Consider the following 26,931-nt stretch of genomic DNA (forward strand, 5'->3'; position numbering starts at 1 on the left):
TCCAAAAAGATTATTTTGTTCTTATTTACTAGAAATGAATATTGTATGAATCTAAATTATTGTTATCTGCTGTTTCTTTAGATAATCATTAAAACTGAATTCCTCAGATACATTGAAATGCTAAAGGAGAGCAGGCTTTGTCAGAAACCAATGAGCTCTCACCTGTGCAAAGATCAGCAAATAAGCAGAGATATATCTACAGAGACAAGCAGATGGACGGTTGGAGATGCAGCTCTGAATGGTTTATGGAAGCATTTGAACGTAATCTGTGAACTACAACATGAAAACCTGAGCCTTTTACACAGGTGTCTTCAGCAGAGAAACAAAAACCTTCAGGATGAAGAGAGCTCCACCTCTGAAGCTGCTTCAGATCATTCATATCTGGAGGCAGGACCTGTTCTTCACGTGTTTACACTGTGAGAAGCTGATGGACGGGCCTGGTTTCCTGCTCTGATATTATTGCACTGTTTATTTCTATTGAATCTGTGAGAACAAAAAAATCAGGTGAATTTGATTCTGTTTTTCATTAATGAAGATGAAAATGAATAAAGATGTTTTTTTTCTGATCCAGAGTCAAACTGTTCTCTTGGTTCTGGTTGGTCTTGCAGCTGTTTGTGGTTTGCCTTCCTGATGCTCCTGCTAGATCTTCAAACAACCTTCAAACACAGCAAGTTATGGTTAGTGTTCTCCTCCACATCTGGCAGATGTTTAAGTTTAGAAGATGCCTGAAAATACAGGAAGCGAGCAGATGTGTTAGTGAGGATGCAGCTCAGTTTGTTTTACCAGGACAGTAAATGTCATCTCAAAGCACTTCACAGACAAACAGATCCTACTTATATAATCAGATAGGTCCAACCATACAGATCCAGTTCAGTCCTAGTCTGAATACTATGCAGTCAACTACATTTTAATGCCCGTTGGTAAAACGTTTTCTATCCAAGGAAACCCAGCTGATCGCTTCAAGATGTTAACTTAATAATAATTAATAATTCCCTCAGTCTGAGCAAGCATGAAACCTCCCAACAGAGCCAGAACCAGGCTCGGTGTGAGCAGCCATCGACCATGAGGAACCCGTTTGAAAAGACAAAGCAACAAAAACTCAGAAGTAATGATTTTTTTGCAGCACTATTTAGACCTTTATTTTTTCCAGTATATTTCCTGAAAGTCAGCAGACAGGAAATGGGGATGGAGAGACGGGGAAAACGTGGCATATGTCACCAGGGCCGGGACTGGAACCCGGGACGGCAGCGGAGCTGCAGTTCTACGGTAACATAGATGTGCCCAGTGTCGTCTGTCATCATCTGACTTGTTAAGGAAGCTGATGAGCCCTAGACTAGTTTAATAAGATGTTTAGATTATTTATTTGGTGTCTGTCTGTGAAGTGACATGAAAACATTTGAACTACAGAGTTACACATCTTTGTGTGCCAACCGAAAGCAAGATCTGTCTACTTTCCAACCAGAACTCATGGTACTGAGATTTGGACCATAACCAAAGGAACAAAATCCTCTGAAGCAGCTGAGATGAGCTTCCTCTGTGGGCGTGCTTTGAGTAGAGCTGCTGCTCCTCTACATCCCAGGGTCAATGCAGCTAGCTATCAGGAGATTTTGGAGCACTTCATGCTTCCATCTGCTGAAAAGCTTTATGGAGATGAAGATTTCATTTTTCAGCACGACCTGGCACCTGCTCACAGTGCCAAAACCACTGGTAAATGGTTTACTGACCATGGTATCACTGAGCTCAATTGGCCTGCCAACTCTCCTGACCTGAACCCCATAGAGAATCTGTGGGATATTGTGAAGAGAACGTTGAGAGACTCAAGACCCAACACTCTGGATGAGCTAATGGCCGCTATCGAAGCATCCTGGGCCTCCATAAGACCTCAGCAGTGCCACAGGCTGATTGCCTCCATGCCACGCCGCATTGAAGCAGTCATTTCTGCCAAAGGATTCCCGACCAAGTATTGAGTGCATAACTGTACATGATTATTTGAAGGTTGACGTTTTTTGTATTAAAAACACTTTTCTTTTATTGGTCGGATGAAATATGCTAATTTTGTGAGATAGGAATTTTGGGTTTTCATGAGCTGTATGCCAAAATCATCCGTATTAAGACAATAAAAGACCTGAAATATTTCAGTTAGTGTGCAATGAATCTAAAATATATGAATGTTAAATTTTCATCATGACATTATGAAAAATAATGAACTTTATCACAATATGCTATTATTTTGAGAAGGACCTGTATTTACTCTCTGTGGTTTCTGTCTGCTGGAGCTGCTGATGAACAGCAGGCCGCAGCCGCCAGAGGGCAGCATTGCGCCTCGACCAACCTGCAGCCAACCGGAATAAAAAGAAGAAGAACTAGTATCCGGGATGTAAACAAAGGATGAGGCGCCATGTTGGACTGATGGACCAGAGATAGTTCGTTTTGATTGGAACAGAACCGCCCAATTGCAACAGTTTGTCGTCTGAGTAGAGTCTAGGCTCCGGTTCGGTTCATCATGCAGCATCTCAGAACTGCAGAGGACATTTTTTGCCGTCAGACCGAACTGGTTCTACAGCTGCTGCTGGAGGCTGCTGTGGAAGTTCTGATTGGACAGCAGGAATCAGTAACTGAGGTGGTTCTGCTGGGTCAGCAGGTATCAGCTGCTGGTTCTGTAATGATGGGTCATCGGAAACCAGAAGAGAAGCGGAAGCAGGTAAAAACTAGACTTGATTAGGGTTCGGTTCCGTAAGCAGCTGTGTTTTCTGAACGTTTTGCAGTTTGAAATTACCTGCCGCCTTCAAATCTCAGATTCGGGACCTTCTCTGTTCCTTAGGAAATGTTCTGATCCAAAATATCAAAAACTGCTTCGTTCCAATAACTACAGAAGTTGGACAATGAAACTGAAACACCTGGTTTTAGACCACAATAATTTATTAGTATGGTGTAGGACCTCCTTTTGCGGCCAATACAGCATCAATTCGTCTTGGGAATGACATATACAAGTCCTGCACAGTGGTAAGAGGGATTTTAAACCATTCTTCTTGCAGGATAGTGGCCAGGTCACTACGTGATACTGGTGGAGGAAAACGTTTCCTGACTCGCTCCTCCAAAACACCCCAAAGTGGCTCAATAATATTTAGATCTGGTGACTGTGCAGGCCATGGGAGATGTTCAACTTCACTTTCATGTTCATTAAACCAATCTTTCACCAGTCTTGCTGTGTGTATTGGTGCATTGTCATCCTGATACACGGCACCGCCTTCAGGATACAATGTTTGAACCATTGGATGCACATGGTCCTCAAGAATGGTTCGGTAGTCCTTGGCAGTGACGCGCCCATCTAGCACAAGTATTGGACCAAGGGAATGCCATGATATGGCAGTCCAAACCATCACTGATCCACCCCCATGCTTCACTCTGATCATGCAACAGTCTGGGTGGTACGCTTCTTTGGGGCTTCTCCACACCGTAACTCTCCGGATGTGGGGAAAATAGTAAAGGTGGACTCATCAGAGAACAATACATGTTTCACATTGTCCACAGCCCAAGATTTGCGTTCCTTGCACCATTGAAACCAACGTTTGGCATTGGCATGAGTGACCAAAGGTTTGGCTATAGCAGCCCGGCCGTGTATATTGACCCTGTGGAGCTCCTGACGGACAGTTCTGGTGGAAACAGGAGAGTTGAGGTGCACATTTAATTCTGCCGTGATTTGGGCAGCCGTGGTTTTATGTTTTTTTGGATACAATCCGGGTTAGCACCCGAACATCCCTTTCAGACAGCTTCCTCTTGCGTCCACAGTTAATCCTGTTGGATGTGGTTCGTCCTTCTTGGTGGTATGCTGACATTACCCTGGATACCGTGGCTCTTGATACATCACAAAGACTTGCTGTCTTGGTCACAGATGCGTCAGCAAGACGTGCACCAACAATTTGTCCTCTTTTGAACTCTGGTATGTCACCCATAATGTTGTGTATTTCAATATTTTGAGTAAAACTGTGCTCTTACCCTGTTAATTGAACCTTCACACTCTGCTCTTACTGGTGCAATGTGCAATCAATGAAGACTGGCTACCAGGCTGGTCCAATTTAGCCATGAAACCTCCCACACTAAAATGACAGGTGTTTCACTTTCATTGTCCAACCATTGTAGTTTACAAGTGACGGTGAGCCGTCCAATAGACGATGTCTGATGAGTGATTCTGCCTTTTCATTGGTCAGAAGAAATCTCAGTTAACTGACTGGAGCTGTGCTTTATTCGGCCCAAAGGTTCCGTTCATTTATGTAGAATCAGATATTTATAATCAGCCACAAAGACACAAAAACACATTTAGCTTTATTATTATTATTATTATTAATTTTAAATCCGAGTAAAATCCCCCTCCGGAGGTGGATGGGGGTTGTTGGGGACTGGGTTCGGGGGCAGGGTGGCTGGAGCTGGGCCGGGGTCACCCGGGTCTGGGCAGTACCGGCGCGGGTCCGGGGGCTGGTTGCCCTGAGGGGGTACAGGCGCCTGGACCTGGGAGTATATAGTATGCATGGGGAGTGTGAGTGAGTGTATGACGTCCATTGTTGTTATCCTTATGTTGGGTGTGAGTGATTTTATGTGTATGCATGAGGGTGGGAGTGAGTGATTGTGACTGTGTGTGCCTGTTTTTTTGTGACAGGTTGGGTCTTGAACTGCTCCCTCTCCTGGATCAGCTTCCTCCCCGCCACACCGCCTGCTGGTGGTTGGAGTCTCTGCCCACTGGTATACTTGTGGTTCTCGGTGTCCGCGGCCGGGTGCTTTGGTGTGGGCTGTCTCACTCCCAGTGGCTGCTTGCCGGGGCCTGGCCCCCTGGGCTCTGTCGGGCCTCTGCTTGGGTGGAGGTGTGTCCCGGGGTCTTGGGCCTTTGGGTCCACGGCTGGATCTGCTCGGGCGTGGACGGCTGCCGGCGGGGCCTATGGACTCGTCGCTGCGGCCCCCTGGGGCTTCTGCACTGTCACTGCAGGGTGGTTCCCCTGGGACTCTTCACTGCTCTTCTTTGGGGGGGTTGCGGTAGTCCCGGCGGTGGTTCTCCTGGGGTTCTTGTGCTTTGGGGGGCCTTTAGATGTCTGTGACTCAGTTCTCCTCAGTGTCCGTCCAGGGACCATGGGGCAGGTCTGTGGGTCCTCACACTCGCTATTGCATATTTTTGTGGAGAAACCTTGTCTACAAAAGCGCGTCCACACCCATACTCACAGGTGTTAAGCTTCAGGTGTTGACAGATACACAGATGTTCTATTTTGGGCTGCACCTCTAACTAAGTACATTTTACATTCAGAATTACAGTGTACTATTTTGTTAAAAAAAAAAAACAGCTGTAGGTGTATAAGCAAGCAGGGTGTAATCTTGTATTCTCTTCATCCTTCTTTCTCTCCTCCACTCTTCCCTCCTTTTTCCCCCATCTCTCTCTTTTTTGAAGCTTCATTTTTCCTTTTCATTTCAGTCTCCGTGTCCGTAACAATTGAAAATAAGTTTATAATAAAGTTTCTTTAATAAATATCAAGCAGAGCTTTAAAGCATTAGCTGTGATGCTCTGCTTGTGAAAGTAAATCTGTTGGGCTTCTTCTTGGCACTCAGACAACAGTTCTGAGCGATATTCTGCTGGACAGGACACGGTAAAAAAAAAAAAAATCCGTGTAAAATCCTGAAATGAAGGTGAAATGATTCCAGGTTTGGTGGAATCTGGATCATGTGCTCCCACATATGATCATCATCAGCATGAACTAAAGGACCTGCAGGAACAGAACCAGTTTACCCAGTCTGGTTGGTTGAGGATATCAGGGTCTCTGCCGCTGATGGAAAGACGGATCAGGGTTGATGTTCTAAGGAATATTCAATTCATCTTTTTTATCAGGAATTCTCCAAACTGTGACTCTGTTAACTGGGCAGAGAAGGCAGCCTGATCACCATCCAGCAGCCTGGAGTAAACTGGGCAAACTGGTTCTGTGCCTGCAAGAACCTATAGGTTCTAGCTGCTGAGTTCCTGAAGGAACACAGATAACTTTGGTTAGGGTTCTGTGAAGTTCTGGTTCTGGGTGATCCATCAGTCAGCTTGCATGTTACCTGCTGACATTAAATGTTACAGCTTGAACCTGAACTGGACTCCGCTCAGTCCAGCTGCAGAGATGCTTGTCATGTTCAGATCCAAGAATTTTGGAAATATTAATTGAAAACACACACAAGGGTTTCAGAAATTGATCAGCTCTGATTGGGTCAGCCACATGATCAGAGCAAGGGTTCACATCCTGCTGCTGGATCTGAGCGGGTCAGCCAGTACCTGACTGCTGATGAGGTGGATAATAGAGTCCGACACTGAGGCTCAGAGATCCAGCTGTCCGCCAGGCTTCATGGGAAGAGCTTTTGTACTGAGCACAGAGAGGAAGCAGGTTCAGCAATTAAAAAGTGATGAGAAGAACATCTTCAGGAACAGATACTGCCGGACTCTGGGCTAGAGGTTTTGGTTCTGCTCAGTTCACTGTGATTGAACCTTTGTTCTGTAAGCTGCTTTCTCTCCACTCTGCTCAAATTAACCTGTGACTCTTTCGCCCTGCAGCTAAGCAGCATGTTGATTCTGATGTCCAGAGAGGCGGTCCGTAAGCTCTGTAGGGTCTTTAGAGAACTCTGCCTCACTGTTCTGACGGAGAACGAAACTCTGAGGGACAAAGTGAGACGACTGGAGGGCGAAGAACCACAGAACCTGAAACCCTGTACTGCTCTGAAGAACCACAAGGTTCCTAAAGTTCGATCAGGTGAGGCTTTGAAGAGGAACCAACAACTTTGTTCTTCTATAAGACAGAGTGAGAATCTTCTCAGCTGGAATTCAGTTCATTTTATTTCTTTACCTTCACTTTACAACAAATGTCCCATCGAGGCACTTTACAAGACAAACAGGTCAGGTTTACATAGAATAATACATAATTGATCCAGTCCAATCATATAGACAGACTATGTAAATGTACAATGCAGTCAAGATCCGTTTCTAATGACAGTTTAGATTAAAGCCCAGCTGATTACATCAAGACGCTGGTTTTGCAGCAATCCCTTCAGGAAGAACAGGAAGAAACCTCCAGCAGAACCAACCTGTGTATGAGCAGCCATCTGGTGCAATCAACTGGGAAAATGAGCGGACAGAACACAGAAAACAACCAATGAAGCAATGACCCAGGAGTACTTTCTGTGTTAAAGAAAAGCTTAAGAGAATTAAGAGCAGTAGCTTCATCCAAGGGAGTAACAGATGAGCTCTGGGCCAGTACTCCACTTTTTTGAAAACGAGACATTTTAAGCCAAGTCTTAAAAGTTAACAAGGTGTCTGCCTCATGGTTGTGTGCTTTTCACTAACTGAAGCTGCAGAGAGGTCTGCTAAACTACGACTCTGCTTCCTGGTTAGTATGGAGGGCCAAAAGGGCCAAAATCAATTAAATAAATGTATCTTTAAATAAATAAATGTGACTGTGCCATGAAATAAATAATGTACCTTTTTATTGTCATTTTTAGCATTTTTGTTATTTTTTTAATATTTTCTTAAAATAAATTCATTTAAAAATAATATATTTATTTGACTTTATATTAATCTGTTTCATGGCTCCAGTGCAGCTGTGTCATCCTTAAATTATTGAAACTGTCAACCTGACCCATCTAACTCTGGTGGGCGGGGCTAATGCTGACCCTGGTCTTACTTACACACTGCAGCTGAAGGACTGCTGCAGAGAGCTACCCTTGGCGGGCCGTGACCCTCGGCGGGCTGCGGGGAGCTACCCTCGGCAGGCCGTGACCCTCGGTGGGCTGCGGGGAGCTACCCTCGGCAGGCCGTGACCCTCGGTGGGCTGCGGGGAGCTACCCTCGGCAGGCCGTGACCCTCGGCGGGCTGCGGGGAGCTACCCTCGGCAGGCCGTGACCCTCGGTGGGCTGCGGGGAGCTACCCTCGGCAGGCCGTGACCCTCGGCGGGCCGTGGGGAGCTACCCTCGGTGGACTGCGGGGAGCTACCCTCGGTAGGCTGCGGGGAGCTACCCTCGGTAGGCTGCGGGGAGCTACCCTCGGCAGGCCGTGACCCTCAGTGGGCCGTGGGGAGCTACCCTCGGTGGGCTGCGGGGAGCTACCCTCGGCAGGCCGTGACCCTCGGTGGGCTGCGGGGAGCTACCCTCGGCGGGCCGCGACCCTCGGCGGGCTGCGGGGAGCTAACCTCGGCAGGCCGTGACCCTCGGTGGGCTGCGGGGAGCTACCCTCGACGGCTCCACGCTGGTTGAGGGGCCTCTATTATCTGCTGGTTTCTAACACCCTTGCCTCCTAAGCTTCAAAAATCCAACATTTATTACACGTACTACGATCACTAGAGGAGGAACTGAACATCAGACATAGAGCAGCAGACTCGGAGAGAAGGAAAAAATCCACCCTGCCAGGCTACTGCTGCTAAACCTTCAAACGCAGCAGAACACCGAGGAAAACACCTATAGGTGTTTGACATGATTAGGTGCAGATAAATGAGTTCTGAACTGAACGGCCTCAATCTCTGCAGAACCTTGAATGAAGATCAAGTATCTCAGACCACCACCTCGGGTTCCTACCTAACAAGAAATTTGAGTCCATCATTAAGAAATAATGTGATACAGCAGAGAAATGAGCCTCGTTAACTTTCCAATGGCGGAAATGTTGGTTTATTTCTGCTTCAAACTTCATCAATAAACATTTTCCATGACCTTCATCAGAAACCTTTAGAACTTGTTTGGTTCTGATTTATTTCTCTGGGTTTGAGTCTATAGGCACGGTGCTGCAGCTGATAACACTGTTGCAGGTTCTAGGTGATGGGTCAGACAAAGAATGGTTCAAGAACCCCTCATGAAGAACACAATATCGAGGCACGTGACGTCGCCCGGTACGGCGGATCCGGGGTCCCACCCTGGAGCCAGGCCTGGGGTCGGGACTCGTCGGAGAGCGCCTGGTGGCCGGGTTGCTCCTCGCGGGACCCGGCCGGGCCAAGCCCGAACGAGAGACACGAGGCCATCCCCCAGTGGGCCCACCACCTGCAGGGGGAACCGTGAGGGACCGGTGCAAAGAGGATTGGGTGGCGGACGAAGGTGGAGACCTCAACGGCCCAATCCCCGGATGCTTAGGTTGGCTCTAGGGACGTGGAATGTCACCTCGCTGGGGGGGAACGGAGCCTGAGCTTGTGCGGGAGGTCGAGAGATATCGACTAGAAATAGTCGGGCTCGCCTCCACGCACAGCGTGGGCTCTGGAACCCATCTCCTTGAGAGGGGTTGGACTCTCTTCTACTCTGGAGTGGCCCACGGGGAGAGGCGGCGGGCTGGTGTGGGTTTGCTTGTTGCCCCCCAGCTCAGCCGTCTCGTGTTGGGGTTTACCCCAGTGGATGAGAGGGTTGTATCCCTGCGCCTTCAGGTTGGGGAGAGGTCTCTAACTATCATTTCAGCCTACGGGCCGAATGGTAGTGCAGAGTACCCTGCCTTCTTGGCGTCCCTGTCGGGGGTGCTGGATAGTGCCCCTCCCGGGGACTCCATTATTCTGCTGGGGGACTTCAACGCCCACGTGGGGAACGACTGTGACACCTGGAGAGGCGTGATCGGGAGGAATGGCCTCCCCGATCTGAATCCGAGTGGTGTTTTGTTATTGGACTTCTGTGCTAGTCACGGATTGTCCATAACGAACACCATGTTCAAACGTAAGGTGTCCATCAGTGCACTTGGCACCAGGACACCCTAGGCAGGAGGTCGATGATCGACTTTGTTGTCGTATCATCAGACCTTCGGCCGCATGTTTTGGACACTTGGGTGAAGAGAGGGGCTGAGCTGTCCACTGATCATCACCCGGTGGTGAGTTGGATCCACTGGAGGAGGAGAAAGCCGGACAGACTTGGGAGGCCCAGGCGCATAGTGAGGGTCTGCTGGGAACGCCTGGCGGAGCCCTCGGCCAGGGATGTATTCAACTCCCACCTCCGGGAGAGCTTCGACCAGATCCCGGGGGATGTTGGAGACATAGAGTCCGAGTGGACCATGTTCTCTGCATCTATTGTCGATGCTGCTGCCCGTAGCTGCGGCCGTAAGGTCTGCGGTGCCTGTCGTGGCGGCAATCCCAGAACCCGGTGGTGGACACCGGCAGTAAGGGATGCTGTTAAGCTGAAGAAGGAGTCCTATCGGCTGTGGTTGGCTTGTGGGACTCCTGAGGCGGCTGACGGGTACCGTGAGGCCAAGCGTGCTGCGGCCCGGGCTGTGGCAGAGGCAAAAACTCGGGCCTGGGAAGAGTTCGGTGAGGCCATGGAGAAGGACTACCGGTTGGCCTCGAAGTGATTCTGGCAAACCGTCCGGCGCCTCAGGAGGGGGAAGCAGTGCTTTGCCAACACTGTTTATAGTGGGGGCGGGAGACTGCTGACCTCGACTGAGGACATTATCGGGCGGTGGAAGGAGTACTTCGAGGATCTCCTCAATCCTGCCATCACGCATTCCGTGGTGGAAACAGAGGCTGGGGACTCGGGGTTGGACTCTTTCATCACCCAGGCTGAAGTCACCGAGGTGGTTAAAAAGCTCCGCTGGTGGCAAGGCTTCGGGGGTGGATGAGATCCGCCCTGAGTACCTCAAGTGTCTGGATGTTGTAGGGCTGTCATGGTTGACACGCCTCTTCAACATTGCGTGGCGGTCGGGGACAGTGCCTCTGGACTGGCAGACTGGGGTGGTGGTCCCCCTTTATAAGAAGGGGGACCGGAGGGTGTGTTCCAACTACAGGGGGATCACACTCCTCAGCCTCCCTGGTAAGGCCTACGCCAGGGTATTGGAGAGGAGAGTCCGACCGATAGTCGAACCTCGGCTTCAGGAGGAACAGTGTGGTTTTCGTCCCAGCCGTGGAACACTGGACCAGCTCTATACCCTCTACAGGGTGCTCGAGGGTTCATGGGAGTTTGCCCAACCGGTTCACATGTGTTTTGTGGACCTGGAGAAGGCATTCGACTGTGTCCCTCGTGATGCCCTGTGGGGGGTGCTCCAGGAGTATGGAATCGGGGGCCCTTTATTAGGGGCCATCCGGTCCCTGTACGAGCGGAGCAGGAGTTTGGTCCGCATTGCCGGCACTAAGTCGGACCTGTTCCCAGTGCATGTTGGACTCCGGCAGGGCTGCCCTTTGTCGCCGGTCCTGTTCATAACTTTTATGGACAGGATTTCTAGACGCAGCCAAGGGCCGGGGGGGGTCTGGTTTGGGGACCAGTGGATTTCGTCTCTTCTTTTTGCGGATGACGTGGTCCTGCTTGCCCCCTCTAGCCAAGACCTACAGCATGCGCTGTGGCGGTTCGCAGCCGAGTGTGAAGCGGCTGGGATGAGGATCAGCTCCTCCAAGTCCGAGGCCATGGTTCTCGACCGGAAAAGGGTGGCTTGTCCTCTTCAGGTTGGAGGGGAGTTCCTGCCTCAAGTGGAGGAGTTTAAGTATCTCGGGGTCTTGTTCACGAGTGAGGGAAGAATGGAGCGGGAGATCGACAGACGGATCGGTGCAGCTGCCACAGTAATGGGGGCGCTGTGCCGGTCCATTGTGGTGAAGAGAGAGCTGAGCCGAAAAGCAAATCTCTCTATTTACCGGTCGGTCTACGTTCCTACCCTCACCTATGGCCATGAACTTTGGGTCATGACCGAAAGAACGAGATCACGGATACAAGCGGCTGAAATGAGCTTCCTCCGTAGGGTGGCCGGGCACTCCCTTAGAGATAGGGTGAGGAGCTCGGCCATCCAGGAGGAGCTCGGAGTAGAGCCGCTACTCCTCCACATTGAGAGGAGCCAGTTGAGGTGGCTCGGGCATCTATACCGGATGCCTCCTGGACGCCTTCCTCGGGAGGTGTTCCAGGCACGTCCCACCGGGAGGAGGCCCAGGGGACGGCCCAGGACACGCTGGAGGGACTATGTCTCTCGGCTGGCCTGGGAACGCCTTGGGCTCCCCCTGGAGGAGCTGGAGGAGGTGTCTGGAGAGAGGGACGTCTGGGCGTCTCTGCTGAGTCTGCTGCCCCCGCGACCCGGTCCTGGATAAGCGGAAGACGACGAACGAACGAGCTTTAAATTGGCTAAACAAATGAATGATCTTAATCTGTCTTTATGATACAATGGCTGGATCAAAAGGAAAAGTGGAAACATATGGGGGAGAGGTGATGTGAATTTGCTTATGTTACTTATACCTCTAATGCTTATAATAACGGTCTTCATTTAACCAGGTGAGGCCTCCCTGAGAATCAAATTTTTTTCCAAGATAGATTTATAAAAATATGTTCCTTGCTAAGGTGCAAGTGCCAACTCTTAAACACTAGACTACCAACTGCAATTTTATACAAGTTGTGATAAATATACTTCTATTTGTTCCAATATTCTCACCTTTCTCGCTGATTCCAAAGCAACAAATGACTCTCAAACAGATTGCTAAGGCCCACGCAGTACGATCCCAAGACAACTAAATGTGATTGTGAATCAGCAGCGTTGTGCTGACCCTTATACTTCCAATCGAGGCCTCGAACGTCTTCCTGGATTCCTCGACGCGCTCCGAGGCATCGGCACACTGAACCCATCACTAGTTTAGACGATGGATGGATGTTCACAGTGATGCTTTTACTGTCAGTCTGTATTTTATATATTTCTGTGGTGTGTCTGTATTTTTGGATCTTTCAGCCGGGTTTGCTGACCTTGAGATGGTTTCTGGCTCAGCACGGTCCACCTGTAGCGATCCAGTTCCTACGGTCTTCACCCATCTTGCTCTCCAACAGCCAATCGGGAGCCAGCACAGCTGCTATGCTCAGGAGCTCCAGGAGACAATGGATCCAGGTGTTCCGGGTTTGCCTGAGGTTGAGGCTGAGGTGGTTTTAGGGACAACCCAGATCTTCACAGGACCTGTGACCAAAGATAAACCAGCCAAAGATCCTCCAGGTGAAGACACAGCCCCACATCAAGAAGACATGACCATAGTGAGTTCATGAGCACTCAGCAGAATCAGAACAAACAAATTTTACTATCCCTGGTTCTACTGAGTGATGTCTCCTTCACCTCTCATGGTGTCTTCAGGCTGCAGAAACAATAGAACCAGAAGAACTGGACGATGGAGGTCCAATGGTCATTGAGAGTCTAACAGGTGAAATTCTGTTTTATGATTGAACTTCTTTTAGAAACATACAAACTGCTGCAGTCAGAATGGACGAGATTGGGTCCGACTAGACAGAACCAGATCAGACGGGACCCAACCGGGTCAGACTAGATGCAACTGGGTCAGACTAGACGTAATCAGGGGTCAGACTGGATGCAACCGGGTGTCGGACTGGACAGAACCGAGTTAGACTAGACAGAACCAGGTCATTCTGATAATTTTCTTGTTTTTGACGTAATTCAGTCAGGGGAACCAGACGTGTTACCATGGTAATAGTTTCTGTCCATTTGATTAGTCGGTTAACACTAGAAAGGTCTTTGTCTGGTCATGTGTTCTGGTTTTAGTCGGACACAGCTCTAACATTAACATGTTGTGCAGGGAACCCAGTCCACTTTGTTTTTTTTGGACCCATGAGGACTCGGACTCCAGGTCTTATTCATTCAATTCAGTTTATTTATATAGCGCCAATTCACGAGGCATGTAGCGACAGTGGAGAGTCACTGGCGTTGACTTTGCAGCAATCCCTCATACTGAGCATGCATGTAGCGACAGTGGAGAGAAAAAACTCCCTTTTAACAGGAAGAAACCTCCAGCAGAACCAGAACCAGGCTCAGTGTGAGCGGCCATCTGCCACGACCGACTGGAGGTTTGAGAGAACAGAGCAGAGACACAAAGAGAACAAAGAAGCACTGATCCAGGAGTACTTTCTATGGGAAGGAAAAGTAAATGTTAATGAATGTAGCTCCTTTAGTCGTTTCATCTAGAAAGAAAGAACAGATAAACTCTGATCCAGTTTTCAAGGTTAGAGTCTGAAAGAGAGCAGATAGAGTTAGTCACAGTAGAAGCTCAGTCAGTAGCCATGTCTAGGAGAGAGAAAGGGTTAAACACTGAAAGACAGGACCTATGTGGATCATCTGTAGAAGGGTGAGCATTAAGTTGTTGCCAGCAGAAGCTCAGACGATTCCCCTCTCCAGAAAGGTGTCACAGGTAGACACAGAGTCAGGCCAGGTGTAGCTTCTATGAAGAGAATAGAGAGAACAAAGTTAAAAGCTGAAATAACAGCAAATAATGCAAAATTGGAGAGTAGTGTGAGAATGTAGCGAAGAGGGTGAAAGTGGTCATTATATCCTCCAGCAGTCTAAGCCTATAGCAGCATAACTACACAGATAGCTCAGGATAACCTAAGTCACTCTAACTATAAGCTTTATCAAAAAGGAAAGTTTTAAGCCTAGCCTTAAAAGTAGACAGGGTGTCTGCCTCACGGACTAAAACTGGGAGCTGGTTCCACAGGAGAGGAGCCTGATAACTAAAGGATCTGCCTCCCATTCTACTTCTAGAGACTCTAGAAACCATCAGTAAACCTGCAGTCTGAGAACAAAGTGCTCTGTTAGGAACATATGGACCAATCAGATCTCTGATGTATGATGGAGCTAGATCATTAAGGGCTTTATATGTGAGGAGGAGAATTTTAAATTATATTCTGGATTTAACAGGGAGCCAATGAAGGGAAGCTAAAATAGGAGAAATATGATCTCTCTTTTTAATTTTCATCAGAACTCTTGCTGCAGCATTTTGAATCAGCTGAAGGTTTTTAACTGCATTTTGTGGACATCCTGATAGTAAAGAATTACAATAGTCCAGCCTTGAAGTAACAAATGCATGGACTAGTTTTTCAGCATCACTCCTGGACAGGATATTTCTAATTTTGGTAATGTTCTGGAGATGAAAGAAGGAAATCCTAGAAACCTGTTTAATATGGGATTTAAATGACATGTCCTAGTCAAAGTTAACACCAAGGTTTTTTACTTTATTACCAGAGGTCAATTTAATGCCATCCAGGTTAAGTGATTGACTAAGCAGTTTCTTTTTTAAAGACTCCGGTCCAAAGACGACAACTTCTGTCTTGTCTGAATTTAGAAGCAGAAAATTTAAAGTCATCCAAGTTTTTATATCTTCAAGACATGCTTGTAGTCTATCTAACTGGTTGGGTTCATCAGGATTTATGGATAAATAAAGCTGAGTATCATCAGCATAACAGTGAAAATGTATCCCATGCTGCCTGATAATTTGACCTATTGGAAGCATATATATAGTAAAGAGAATTGGCCCAAGTACTGAACCATGTGGTACTCCACAATTAACCCTGGAGTTTAAAGATGATTTATCATTTACATGAACAAACTGGAATCTGTCAGACAGATAAGATTTAAACCAGCCTAGCGCTGTTCCCCTGATCCCTACAGCATATTCCAGCCTTTCTAAGAGAATATTATGGTCGACTGGATCAAATGCAGCACTGAGATCTAACAGAACCAGAACAGACACAAGTCCATTATCTGAGACCATAAGAATATCATTAGTGACTTTCAGCAGAGCTGTTTCAGTGCTATGATGAGCTCTGAAACCTGACTGAAACTCTTCAAACAGGTCATTGCTGTATAAATGTTCACACATTTGATTAGAAACTATTTTCTCTAGACTTCATAGACTAATTTGCATTGAAAGAAAATGAATTTAGTTCAGGCTCGGATCACAAAGCTTCAGGATATGGAGCGGACCTTTCTTTAATTTGAAGAAGTCAGAGTGCTCAGAAGAAACAAATGGTCTCTCTTCATCTCCCAGGTGGTTGTGTAACTGTGGATCCAGCTGAGATGAGGAGGCATGCTGCAGACATTTGCTCAGTGCTGACCTTTCTAATGAGGATTCTGTTTCAGAGCTTCTCCAGGTGCTTCCCCAGCTGAGCATGGAGAGTCATGAGGCACTGATCTTTTGGTGGTTTTTAAAGATGCTTTCAACAAGGGGTTACTTCGGGCCTCTTTAGGATGTGCAGTGTTGTCACTGCTGCCAAAAAGGGGCAATTCAGCCCTTTTGGAAAACTGGAGGCCGGTGGCTCTTTTATGTACAGACACAGTCACTGGTGTTGACTTTGCAGCAATCCCTCATACTGAGCATGCATGTAGCGACAGTGGAGAGGAAAAACTCCCTTTTAACAGGAAGAAACCTCCACCAGAACCAGAACCAGGCTCAGTGTGAGCGGCCATCTGCCACGACCGACTGGAGGTTTGAGAGAACAGAGCAGAGACACAAAGAGAACAAAGAAGCACTGATCCAGGAGTACTTTCTATGGGAAGGAAAAGTAAATGTTACACAATCTTTGGTCTTATTTGAATGATGTTTTGGGTCTCAGAACTATAACTACTCAATGTGTTCTACTTCCTGTTTGGAGATAAAATGTGTCAGAACAGAGCAATACCGCACGGTTCTGGAAAGTCTGTCTCCTGAGCGCTTTTGGTAGTTCCTGAGAGAGTACCATGTGCGGTGTTTGTTTTCTGTAATTAAAACCCCGGATCAGGGCCCGGTCCCGATGGTTCTGTCAGCTTTCTATAACCTTTCAGTACAGGAGGCGGTACCTCAATGTCTCTGCCCTATCACAGCAGCAGAAACTGTTTCAGAAACTCTGTTTATCTCCCATCATTCAGCAGCTCTGACTGAGGAACACCAGAAGGAGCAGGAGAGGTGGAGGAGGAGGGAGCTCTACAAAGAGAAGAGGTTCTTCTGTGAGCTCTGCAACAAAGGTTTCCATCAGAAGCACCAGCTGAGCAAACATATGGCGAGCCATCGCAAACCATTCCCCTGCAACTCCTGCGATAAAGGTTTTTACAAGGCCCAGACGCTCCTCAAACACCAGCAGAGCCACCAGCTGAGGGAGGCACAGGAGCGTGACCCTGACAAGCTGCTGCAGTGTGACCAATGCAACAGGAAGTTCCGGCTGCTGCGACAGCTTCGGGTTCACCAAGCCTCCCATCAGCTGGAGAAAACTCCTCTGAAGTGCCACACCTGCGACCGCACCTTCACTTCCATGGCTGCACTCAGGTCCCACGAGGTGTCGCATGCCAAAGTCAAGCCGTTCATGTGCGACGTCTGCGGGAAGAGTTTCACCAGGAAGAAAAGTCTCAGAGAGCACCAGACAGTCCATACCGGGGCGCGGCCGTACCCCTGCCAGACCTGCGGCAAGAGGTTTTCAACCACTGGGAACCTACGTGTCCACAAGAGGTCGCATTCAGACGAGCGGCCATACAAGTGCAGCGAGTGCAACAAGGCTTTCAAATGCAGGATGGGTCTGATGCAACACCGAGTGGTCCACTCCGGAGAGAAACCCTTCACCTGCCATACCTGTGGCCTGAGCTTTGGCCTCAAATACAACCTGCAGAGACACCTGCATCTCCACAATGGAGAGAAGCCCCACAGGTACGCACACACACACCGACTGGTCAACCAGGAAGCAGTGGGGTCTGTCAAAGATTCAGTTTTGTTCCGGCAGATTTTCAAGCACATTCAAAGCTCAGTTAAAATTTATCAGCCTGTTGTCCTAACCTGGTGTTGTCTTCCCTCCCTTGTTCCCCATCAGATGCCATCAGTGTGGTGAAGGTTTTTCAGGGACCTGGGCTCTGAAGACCCACATGCTGGTTCACGGTGTGGCGAAACCCTTTATGTGTGACTGCTGTGGAAAAACATTTTTCTACAACTGTCAGCTGCAGAAACACCAGGCGCTGGTTCATGGTGACCCAGACAGCCGGCTGTCCAGCGCAGAGCACGGTTGCCGGAGATCCACTGGAGTCAAACCCATCAGCTGTAAAATGTGTCTCAAGAGTTTCAGCAGCAGCAGCACGCTCAGGGTGCACGAGAAGAGCCACCAGCAGGACAAAGAGTTCACCTGCAACACCTGCGGAAAGACTTTTCATCTGCGACACATGTTACGCTACCACCAACGGCAGCACAGTGGTGACCGGCCCCACATCTGCACATTCTGCAGCAAAGGCTTCCTGCAGGCATCGCAGCTGAAGCAGCATGAGCTGCTGCACACTGGGGTCAAACCTCACCGCTGCGAGCAGTGCGGCAAAGAGTTCAGGACACCTCAGAACTACCACCGCCACCTGCTGGTCCACACCGGAGAGAAGCCGTACCAGTGCAGTGTATGCAGCCGTAGGTTCAGGCAGTCCAACCAGCTCAAGTCCCACATGCAGATCCATACTGGTGTCAAGCTGTACTCCTGTGACCGCTGCCGCCTGGGCTTCTCTGACTCTCGTCAACTGAAGAAACACCGCTGTGGAGACGACTCCCAGGACACACTGGAGTCTAGCAACAAAAGCAGGAGTCAAAGGGAGGTCTTCGCCTGGACACCCGACTTCACCAACTAGACACCTCAGACCTAACAGATGAGGAAAAACAGCTAAGGACCAGAAACTGGATCAATGATGGACACAAAACTGCAATGATTTTAGATGCTTTTGACGTCCAACAACTAGCAACATCTGACTTTAGTACATGGAGGCTGTATGTCTGATCTGTGTTTACAAACCACCCTTTAAATAAAGTTTGTCTTTAACTTTAAAACCAACACTTAGATAGCTGAGCTTCTCAACACAAACAAAAACAAGTGTCATGAAATAAACATTCAGATTATTTCATCCTAAACTAAGCTTCTCTGCCCAAACACCATCTCTTACGCAAACCGTGCTGAGGAAAAGGTTTCTGGGCGACGAGTTGAGGGAAGCGAAGCTGTCCGGTCATCCCCGTGGCTGAACAAAGGGACTAGCGTTGCAGCTACTCTCAGTAGCTGTGAGGGGGTCGGCTGTTTAGCCGGCCCGGCCTAGCTGTACGACAAAGGCACGTTGCAGCTACTTTAGTGGCCGCGGTGCAGCGGGTAGCTATCGCTACCTAAACCTGCCCGCAGAGGGGCGAGCGGCGCTGTGGTCTCGTTGATGTCACTTTGAGACATCCCTTGGGAGCTTCTGAAGCTTCTGAAGGCCTCACTAGAAAGTCAAGCCACACTTGTCTTATTAGTCCCTTTATGAATGAACATTTGTAGTTACTTTGGATCCAAGGATTCTTTGAAGGTAGGCCTTAGGCTCGTGAGAGATTCCAGCTCTGACTCCTCTTCCTGGGCTGTTAGGAAGCAGGTGAATGTGATTTATTTTGAAAGTTCCATAAAAGTTCATACCAGCCTTTAATGTTGTAACCTAGTGATGTTACCTCCAACACCGAGCCTTCAAAGCACACTTCAAACTCACCAGGGTAGTTATGGTGAAGCAGTGGGCGGAGCTTGCTTCATGTGACATCACCGATGACGTGTGAACCACTTCACTGCTTCATTCAGACCGAGTCAGCTGACTGCTTTGAGTTGACTGAAGGAGTTTCAAACATTTGGCACGATTCAGTGTTTTTAAGATGGTTCAAGCTCCGGTTCACATCCCCGTTCTACACGTATTATACGTTACAAAAATCTCTCGTTTTTGGATATTCCGAGTTTTGGTGGATTATTCTGTCATGGAGCAACCATCTAGAAAGCGTTCCCAAGAGTGGGAATATTTTGATTTGGTTCCACCTAATAAGGTAACTTACATTCAAAGTGTTCATTAGAAAGCCTGTAGCCTATACTATGTAGTAGTTTTATAGTTATGGTATCATGTTATGCAAGAGGTGCAGTAACGGGTTGTTATCTTGGTTTTACAGGTGCAGTGTTTGCTTTGCCTGCAGCTGCGGACGTATAATAATATAATATGGGCTGCTCGGTGGCGCAGTTGGTAGCACTGTTGCCTTGCAGCAAGAAGGTCCTGGGTTCGATTCCCAGCTGGGGGTCTTTGTGCATGGAGTTTGCATGTTCTCCCCGTGCATGCATGGGTTCTCACCGGGTACTCTGGCTTCCTCCCACAGTCCAAAGACATGTTAGGTTAATTGGTCACTCTAAATTACCCTTAGGTGTATGAATGAGTGTGTGTGTGGTTGTTTGTGTGTTGCCCTGCGATGGACTGGTGACCTGTCCAGGGTGAACCCAGCCTCTCGCCCATAGACTGCTGGAGATAGGCACCAGCTTCCCAATGACCCACTATGGAAGAAGCGGTAGAAAATGACTGACTGATGTCATCAATGCTGAGGCATTATAGAGCCAAACACGAGAACACTCAGCCTCGTGCCACCAATCAAGGTCAGCATAACATAGATGTACAGAAGTTGGACAATGAAACTGAAACACCTGGTTTTAGACCACAATAATTTATTAGTATGGTGTAGGACCTCCTTTTGCGGCCAATACAGCGTCAATTCATCTTGGGAATGACATATACAAGTCCTGCACAGTGGTCAGAGGGATTTTAAGCCATTCTTCTTGCAGGATAGTGGCCAGGTCACTACGTGATACTGGTGGAGGAAAACGTTTCCTGACTCGCTCCTCCAAAACACCCTAAAGTGACTCAATAATATTTAGATCTGGTGACTGTGCAGGCCATGGGAGATGTTCAACTTCACTTTCATGTTCATCAAACCAATCTTTCACCAGTCTTGCTGTGTGTATTGGTGCATTGTCATCCTGATACACAGCACTGCCTTCAGGATACAATGTTTGAACCATTGGATGCACATGGTCCTCAAGAATGGTTCGGTAGTCCTTGGCAGTGACGCGCCCATCTAGCACAAGTATTGGGCCAAGGGAATGCCATGATATGGCAGCCCAAACCATCACTGATCCACCCCCATGCTTCACTCTGGGCATGCAACAGTCTGGGTGGTACGCTTCTTTGGGGCTTCTCCACACCGTAACTCTCCTGGATGTGGGGAAAACAGTAAAGGTGGACTCATCAGAGAACAATACATGTTTCACATTGTCCACAGCTCTTGATACATCACAAAGACTTGCTGTCTTGGTCACAGATGCGCCAGCAAGACGTGCACCAACAATTTGTCCTCTTTTCAACTCTGGTATGTCACCCATAATGTTGTGTGCATTTCAATATTTTGAGTAAAACTGTGCTCTTACCCTGCTAATTGAACCTTCACACTCTGCTCTTACTGGTGCAATGTGCAATCAATGAAGACTGGTTACCAGGCTGGTCCAATTTAGCCATGAAACCTCCCACACTAAAATGACAGGTGTTTCAAATTCATTGTCCAACCTCTGTACCTGCAGAATTAGAAAGAATGACAGTTAAATGTCAGTCAGTTAAATGGTAAGTCACATTTTTTAAATTTAGGATCCAGGAAGTAAGAGATTGAAGCTCTTGTGGACTTCATAGTGAAGGAATCCCAGCCTTTCACTGTATCCAGACCACCCAGCCAAACACTTCCTTGTCACACCAGCCTCCTCTGTTCCATGTGAAAGAAGATTTTCCAAAGCTGGAGAAATTGTCTCAAAAAAAGAAACCGTTTGAGTTCTTCTACTGTACAGAAATTACTTTTCTTGAATAAAAACACCTGAAGTAACACAAGCACCCTCTTTATTACACCAAGCACACTCCCCAAGAAAATATGAATGACAAATCAAAAATTCTCACTTCATTTATTTATTGTTTAGTTATTTAAAATGGGACAGTGGAATTTCATAAAATAAATGACAATTCAAGTTAAAGAAGCCAGAATTAGTCTAATGGCTATTTTTCATCTGTAATCCCCTACAGTTCATATTGTTTTTAAATTATTATTTTTTCATGAGTTAATTACTCAGAATCTTTACTGGGTTATTAAAAACATATGTACAACCCGCATATATACATACATAAGTGCTATTTAAACAAGAGGTGCATCACATTCAGAGGGCTTCATTTGGTGCAACACTCACTACTGCCTCTAGATGTCACCCAAGGGACTTGAATGAAGCTTCAGGTAGTGAACCACTTTATGACACAATGGTTCAAAATGATTCTATGCTTCAAAAAGCCTCATTTTGACGTCACTATTATAACCCATGGTTGGGGTCCCAACATTGTCCAAATGAAGTCGAGCAGATGTGGTCTGCAGAGTTACTGAAGCTGACAAACTGCTGACTCAGCTGCAGTTCTCTGTCTTTCTTCTGCACAAAGACGGAAGTTCTTGAGTGCTTTATGAAGACATCCAAACGTTTTCATCTTTAAGCTCAGGGATGAAGTCTTTCACTGTTATTGCATGTCAGTGTTACACCTTCATGTTTCATGTCTTCCATTCTGCTCAGATAACCTGACTGTATCCAACACTGATTGGTCCATCAGCTCACATGACAGCCCTGGTCCAGACATACATTTGTGTTCCAAACTGGGACCATCAAGTCTGATGGTCTAGTTTTCTAGATAAACTGGCCTGGTTTAAACCCTTTTAATGTTGTTTCTAAGAGTCTGTCTGAAGTTTAATCTGACTGACAAACTGTCAGGTTTGGTTTTGTAAAACAGAATAAAAATCATTATTTCCACCTGTAGGAGTCTGCTTAGTTTCTGATTGTGTTCCATATTTTTACCCAGAATTGTCTGTTAGGGTCATTGAAGAATAAAACACCACAAGAAATCAAATAGAATGAATTTACAAATAGATAAATGGCATTAAAGGATTTTATTGCCATTATAATAAAAGATTAAATTCACTAATAATGAATAAACGGTTTCAGGAATGTTATGAACCCATCAAGCCAAAGGGCAATAAACAACCAGAAGGAAGTTAACATTTATTGTTACACAGATAAGAGGGTTCCTCGTTACTTTTACTTATTCGTTGTCAATCCAATGATGTTCAACCTGAATTTAAACACCACTACAGGCGGACAAACCCGCACAAATCACTACAATGCTCACTGCAAACTTAAGATGCACTCGATTCACTGCAAAACGATCAAATGCAATCCAAACTCAAGACCACACCAAACAGGATCGGGTCTCAGATATTTAGGATTCACAGTGACATGGGATATAAGTATTCAGGAAGTGACCCCAGAACAAACAATAAATGGAAGGTTGTTAACCCGCCCTGACGAGCACTAAAAGGAGACAAACAATCCAAACTGGGCGGACTAACAAAAGAGAAAATCAAATTCTAAAAGGACAGCAGGAAGCAGTGATAAAACTGTAAGAACAAAAATACAAAAATTACTAAATGCTTATTAAATCACTTTAATCAAATCAATCTAAAAACACATTAGAACCACTGCATACCTGCATCGCATAAACCAGCACTCTAAAGTCAACCTTGATGTAGTAGATCTGGTGCAGCCCTACCAAATAAAAGTATAAAAATAAAAAACATACAATTCAATCTGATTAAAAGAGACAAATTATCTAAGCCTACCTGCGGCGCCCAGGTAACGCTACCACCAGAACGTCATCAATAATGCGGCCCTCTATAAAACACCATGTCAGCACAGACTTATTAAGAAGAACGATTTAAAACAATTTTCCTCCAAACCTCCTCAGCCAGCAAACAGTGAAACATGTGGGCCCAACACACACCTGGTCTCACACACAGGAAATTAACACTTGGATTCCACCCTTTCAACTTCCCTTTTATGGAGGTTCAGGCTGTGGAGGCTGTGACACCTGGTGGTGCCACCTGTTACAAGAAGAACCCGATTCCCTGAAACTGAAAGGATCATAAACTCTGAGACTTCATGTCACTGTACGCCCCTGCTGCTCTGGGTTTCTGGACCTTTAAGCAAGTGGAACCACATAGCTAAGGTGTCGTTGCTCTTGCTTCAGAACTCTCACGGTGTCAGCTGTTTCACAACCAGAACATGCATTTTAAGGACCAGCTTCTGGAACTGCTTCAGGGTTTCCGTCATAAATTTTCCAGACACAGACACAAAGCAGACATTCACGTCAGAAAATGTACATTTCTTTAGTTTTAATGTTTTTTGCTATAAATGTAAACTTCTAGACAGACTCCTTTTATCTCTGGAGGACAGCCATACGCCTAGAAGTGCTAGCGCGCCCATAAACCAACGAAGAACTAACAGGGTAGGGGATCTGAAAACGTTGGTCTACTTAGAACACCACAGTGGTAGAAATTATTTAGTTTAGGAAGTGGCAGTAAAAGGGTTAAACTGGTATGTGAATGATTCAGAATGGACACACAGGAGGACAATATGGACTTTGATGAATGGACGCCAGTAAGTAGAGGGAGAGGACGAGGAAGAAGTAAAGAAGGGAAATTGTTAGACAGCCAAAGGAGTAAAAGAGAGCTGGAAGAAAACAGTTCTGAAGAAGAGAGAGAAGTTAGGAGGAAAATCGGAAGGGAAGAATGTAAAATAATATTAAAGACAAAAAATGAAGAAGAAAAACAGAACCTGAGTCCTATTTCACTATCTAGAGAAATAAAAAAAAAGATAGGAGATGTTGAAATGGTGAAGGTCTTGAGAGATGGAAATATATATATTTACTGGTGTAACAAAGAAGAAAGGCTTTACAAGTTGAAAACATTTGCAAGAAAACGGTGACAGAGAGGAAGATTATAAAAAGATAAAATCATTTGGGGGGTAATTTATGGCATTCCTCTGGAGGAAGATATGGACAAGTTAAAAAAAAGCATTGTTGGTGCAAAGATAAAAAATCTTAAAAGACTGACAAAAAATGTAAATGGAGAAAGAGTAGAAAGCCTGTCAATTTTAATAGATTTTGAAGAAAAGGTGTTGCCACAAAATGTTAAAATAGGATATCTGAGTTTTCCTGTGAGGCCTTTCATTCCTCCACCACTAAGATGTTATAAATGTCAGAGATATGGTCATATAGCAGCTGTATGAAAAGGTTAACAAAGATGTCCAAAGTGTGGAGAAGATCACAGAATTGAAGATTGTGGGGAAGAAGTGCAGGAAAAATGTTGCAATTGTGGAGGGAAACATAGAGTTACATTCAGAGGATGTGAGGTAAGGAAGAAAGCAAAAGAAATTCAACAAATTAAAATTACTAAAAACATAAGCTATGCTGAAGCAGTTAAAAATGTCCAGAATGAAAGAACAAGGGATGAAGGTCAAATTAAGATTCCAGATTATCAACAAAGAAAAGTAGAATCAGAGGAAAATGTTACAATGTCTGTGGAAAAACTGATATTATTCATAGCTTATGTCATTAACTGCACTGAACAGGCTAAACACAAAACAGAAAAGATTAAAATAATAGTCAGAGGAGCAGAAAAGTTCTTAGGGTTTAAAGAAGGATCTTGGGAAAACATTAATAAAAAGTTGGAAACAGATGGAAGGCAAGGAGGAACCCAGCTGATAGAAATATATGATAATATTACAGTGGAATGCAAGAAGCTTTATAGCTAATGGACAGGAATTTAAATGGTATATAGATGGAATAGAAGAAAACCCAGAAATTATATGTATACAGGAGACGTGGTTAAAACCAAACCTAGATGTTGTGTTTAAAGATACAATATTATCAGAAGGGATAGACGAGAAGGAAGTGGAGGAGGATGTGGAATATTTATAAAAGAAGGGATACAATATCAGATATTAGGAAAAGGTTAAAATTTAGAATAGATAGTAGTTGAAATTTACAATAAAAAAGAAAAATGTAAGATAATAAATTTTTATAATCCATGTAAAATATTATCATTCGAGTTGATGGATGAATTAATGGGGTATTTAGAAGAAAAAGTAATCTGGTGTGGAGATTTTAATGCTAACAGCACATTATGGGGAAAATGTAATGATAAAAATGGACAAGTTATTGAAGAAATAATGGAAATAAAAAATTTGGTATGTATAAATGATGGAAGAGGAACAAGAATTAATGTAAAAACAGGTACAGAGTCTGTGATTGATTTAACATTTATATCAAATTGTTTAGCTAATAACTGTGAGTGGGACATTGACAAAGATACAACAGTAGGCAGTGATCATTACCCCATTAAAATCATAACAGGAATATTAATAAATAACAGAAATACAGGATTATATAAAAGATGGAACTTTAATAAGGCTGATTGGGAAAATTTTTAATATTTAAGTCAAAAGAAATTGGAAGAAATAGATGAGTCAATTGATATAAATAGTTTAAATATAAATATCTGTAAAAAAATCTTACTGGCTGCAGAAGAATCAATAAAAAAAGGAGGAAGAAAGAACGATAAAACAATTGTGCCATGGTGGACAAAAGATTGTAGTGAAGTAATAAAATTAAGAAATAAAGCATTTAAAATGTTAAAAAGTAACCCAATTTATCAGAATCTAATTGAGTACAAATGAAAGGAAGCAAAGGTAAGAAAGATTATTAAACATGCAAAAAGAGAATATTGGAGAAACTTTTGTAATACCGTAGGGAGAGAAACAAATATTTACCAAATTTGGAAAACGATTAAAAGAATGAAGGGTATTAGAAAAGAATATGGATATCTTATATTAAAAATAGATAATATAACTATAACGGAAGATAAAGAAAAAGCAGAAATATTAGCTAAAACATTTAGTAAAATTCATAGCTCAAATAATATTAGTGAAGAGGGAAAGAAAGGTAGGGAAATCACAAAGATGAAATATAAAGAATAAATGCAAAATAATGTAGATACAAATAAATTAATAAATGAACCATTTACACAAGGAGAAATTAACTTTGTAACCAGGAAAACAAAAAATACATCACCTGGAAAAGATCAAATTTACTATACGATGATAGAACATCTTATTGATAAAATATTATAATTATACAATAAAGTCTGGGAGGAGGGAGAGCTGCCACAGAGCTGGAAGGAAGCAATAATTATTCCAATAGTTAAACCAGGAAAAGATAACACAAAACCAGAAAATTATAGACCGATCACATTAACATCAAATATTTGTAAAATAATGGAAAAAATGATTAATAATAGATTAACATATTATTTAAATATTAATGGATATATATCTAGAAATCAAAATGGGTTTAGAAAAGGGAGAAGCACAAATGACTCTGCATTATGTTTAGAATATGAAATTAGGAGAGCAGAAATAAACAAAGAAAATGTAGTAGCTGTATTTTATGATATAGAAAAAGCTTATGACATGATGTGGGTTGAAGGATTATTAATTAAATTAAATAAAATG

The 26,931-nt window shown here is 45.2% G+C and overlaps 1 protein-coding gene and 1 long non-coding RNA gene across 4 annotated transcripts; one reads left to right on the forward strand and one right to left on the reverse strand.

Moving 5' to 3' along the window:
- Positions 1–2,376: 2,376 nt before the first annotated feature.
- On the forward strand, positions 2,377–18,515 carry LOC124884654 (zinc finger protein 883-like). 3 transcript variants are annotated; one of them, XM_047392692.1, is made up of 6 exons: positions 2,377–2,701; positions 6,566–6,761; positions 12,653–12,945; positions 13,043–13,109; positions 16,601–17,369; positions 17,530–18,515. In XM_047392692.1, exons 1-6 carry the CDS (start codon positions 2,504–2,506, stop codon positions 18,317–18,319), a joined length of 2,313 nt encoding a protein of 770 aa, XP_047248648.1. In that variant the 5' UTR covers positions 2,377–2,503; the 3' UTR covers positions 18,320–18,515. The 3 variants fall into 3 exon arrangements, with proteins under 3 accessions (XP_047248648.1, XP_047248649.1, XP_047248650.1); XM_047392693.1 differs by having other exon boundaries at positions 16,604–17,369; XM_047392694.1 differs by lacking the exon at positions 2,377–2,701 and adding an exon at positions 5,561–6,466.
- A 3,298-nt stretch (positions 18,516–21,813) lies between these two features.
- Positions 21,814–23,359, reverse strand: LOC124884467. The gene is made up of 3 exons (XR_007042443.1): positions 23,202–23,359; positions 23,069–23,127; positions 21,814–22,979 (listed from the first exon to the last, which is right to left on the reverse strand). It is a non-coding gene; the product is annotated as an uncharacterized LOC124884467 (long non-coding RNA).
- Positions 23,360–26,931: the final 3,572 nt, after the last annotated feature.

Source organism: Girardinichthys multiradiatus, chromosome 18 (genome assembly GCF_021462225.1).
Source record: "Girardinichthys multiradiatus isolate DD_20200921_A chromosome 18, DD_fGirMul_XY1, whole genome shotgun sequence".
Taxonomy (NCBI): Eukaryota; Metazoa; Chordata; class Actinopteri; order Cyprinodontiformes; family Goodeidae; genus Girardinichthys; species Girardinichthys multiradiatus.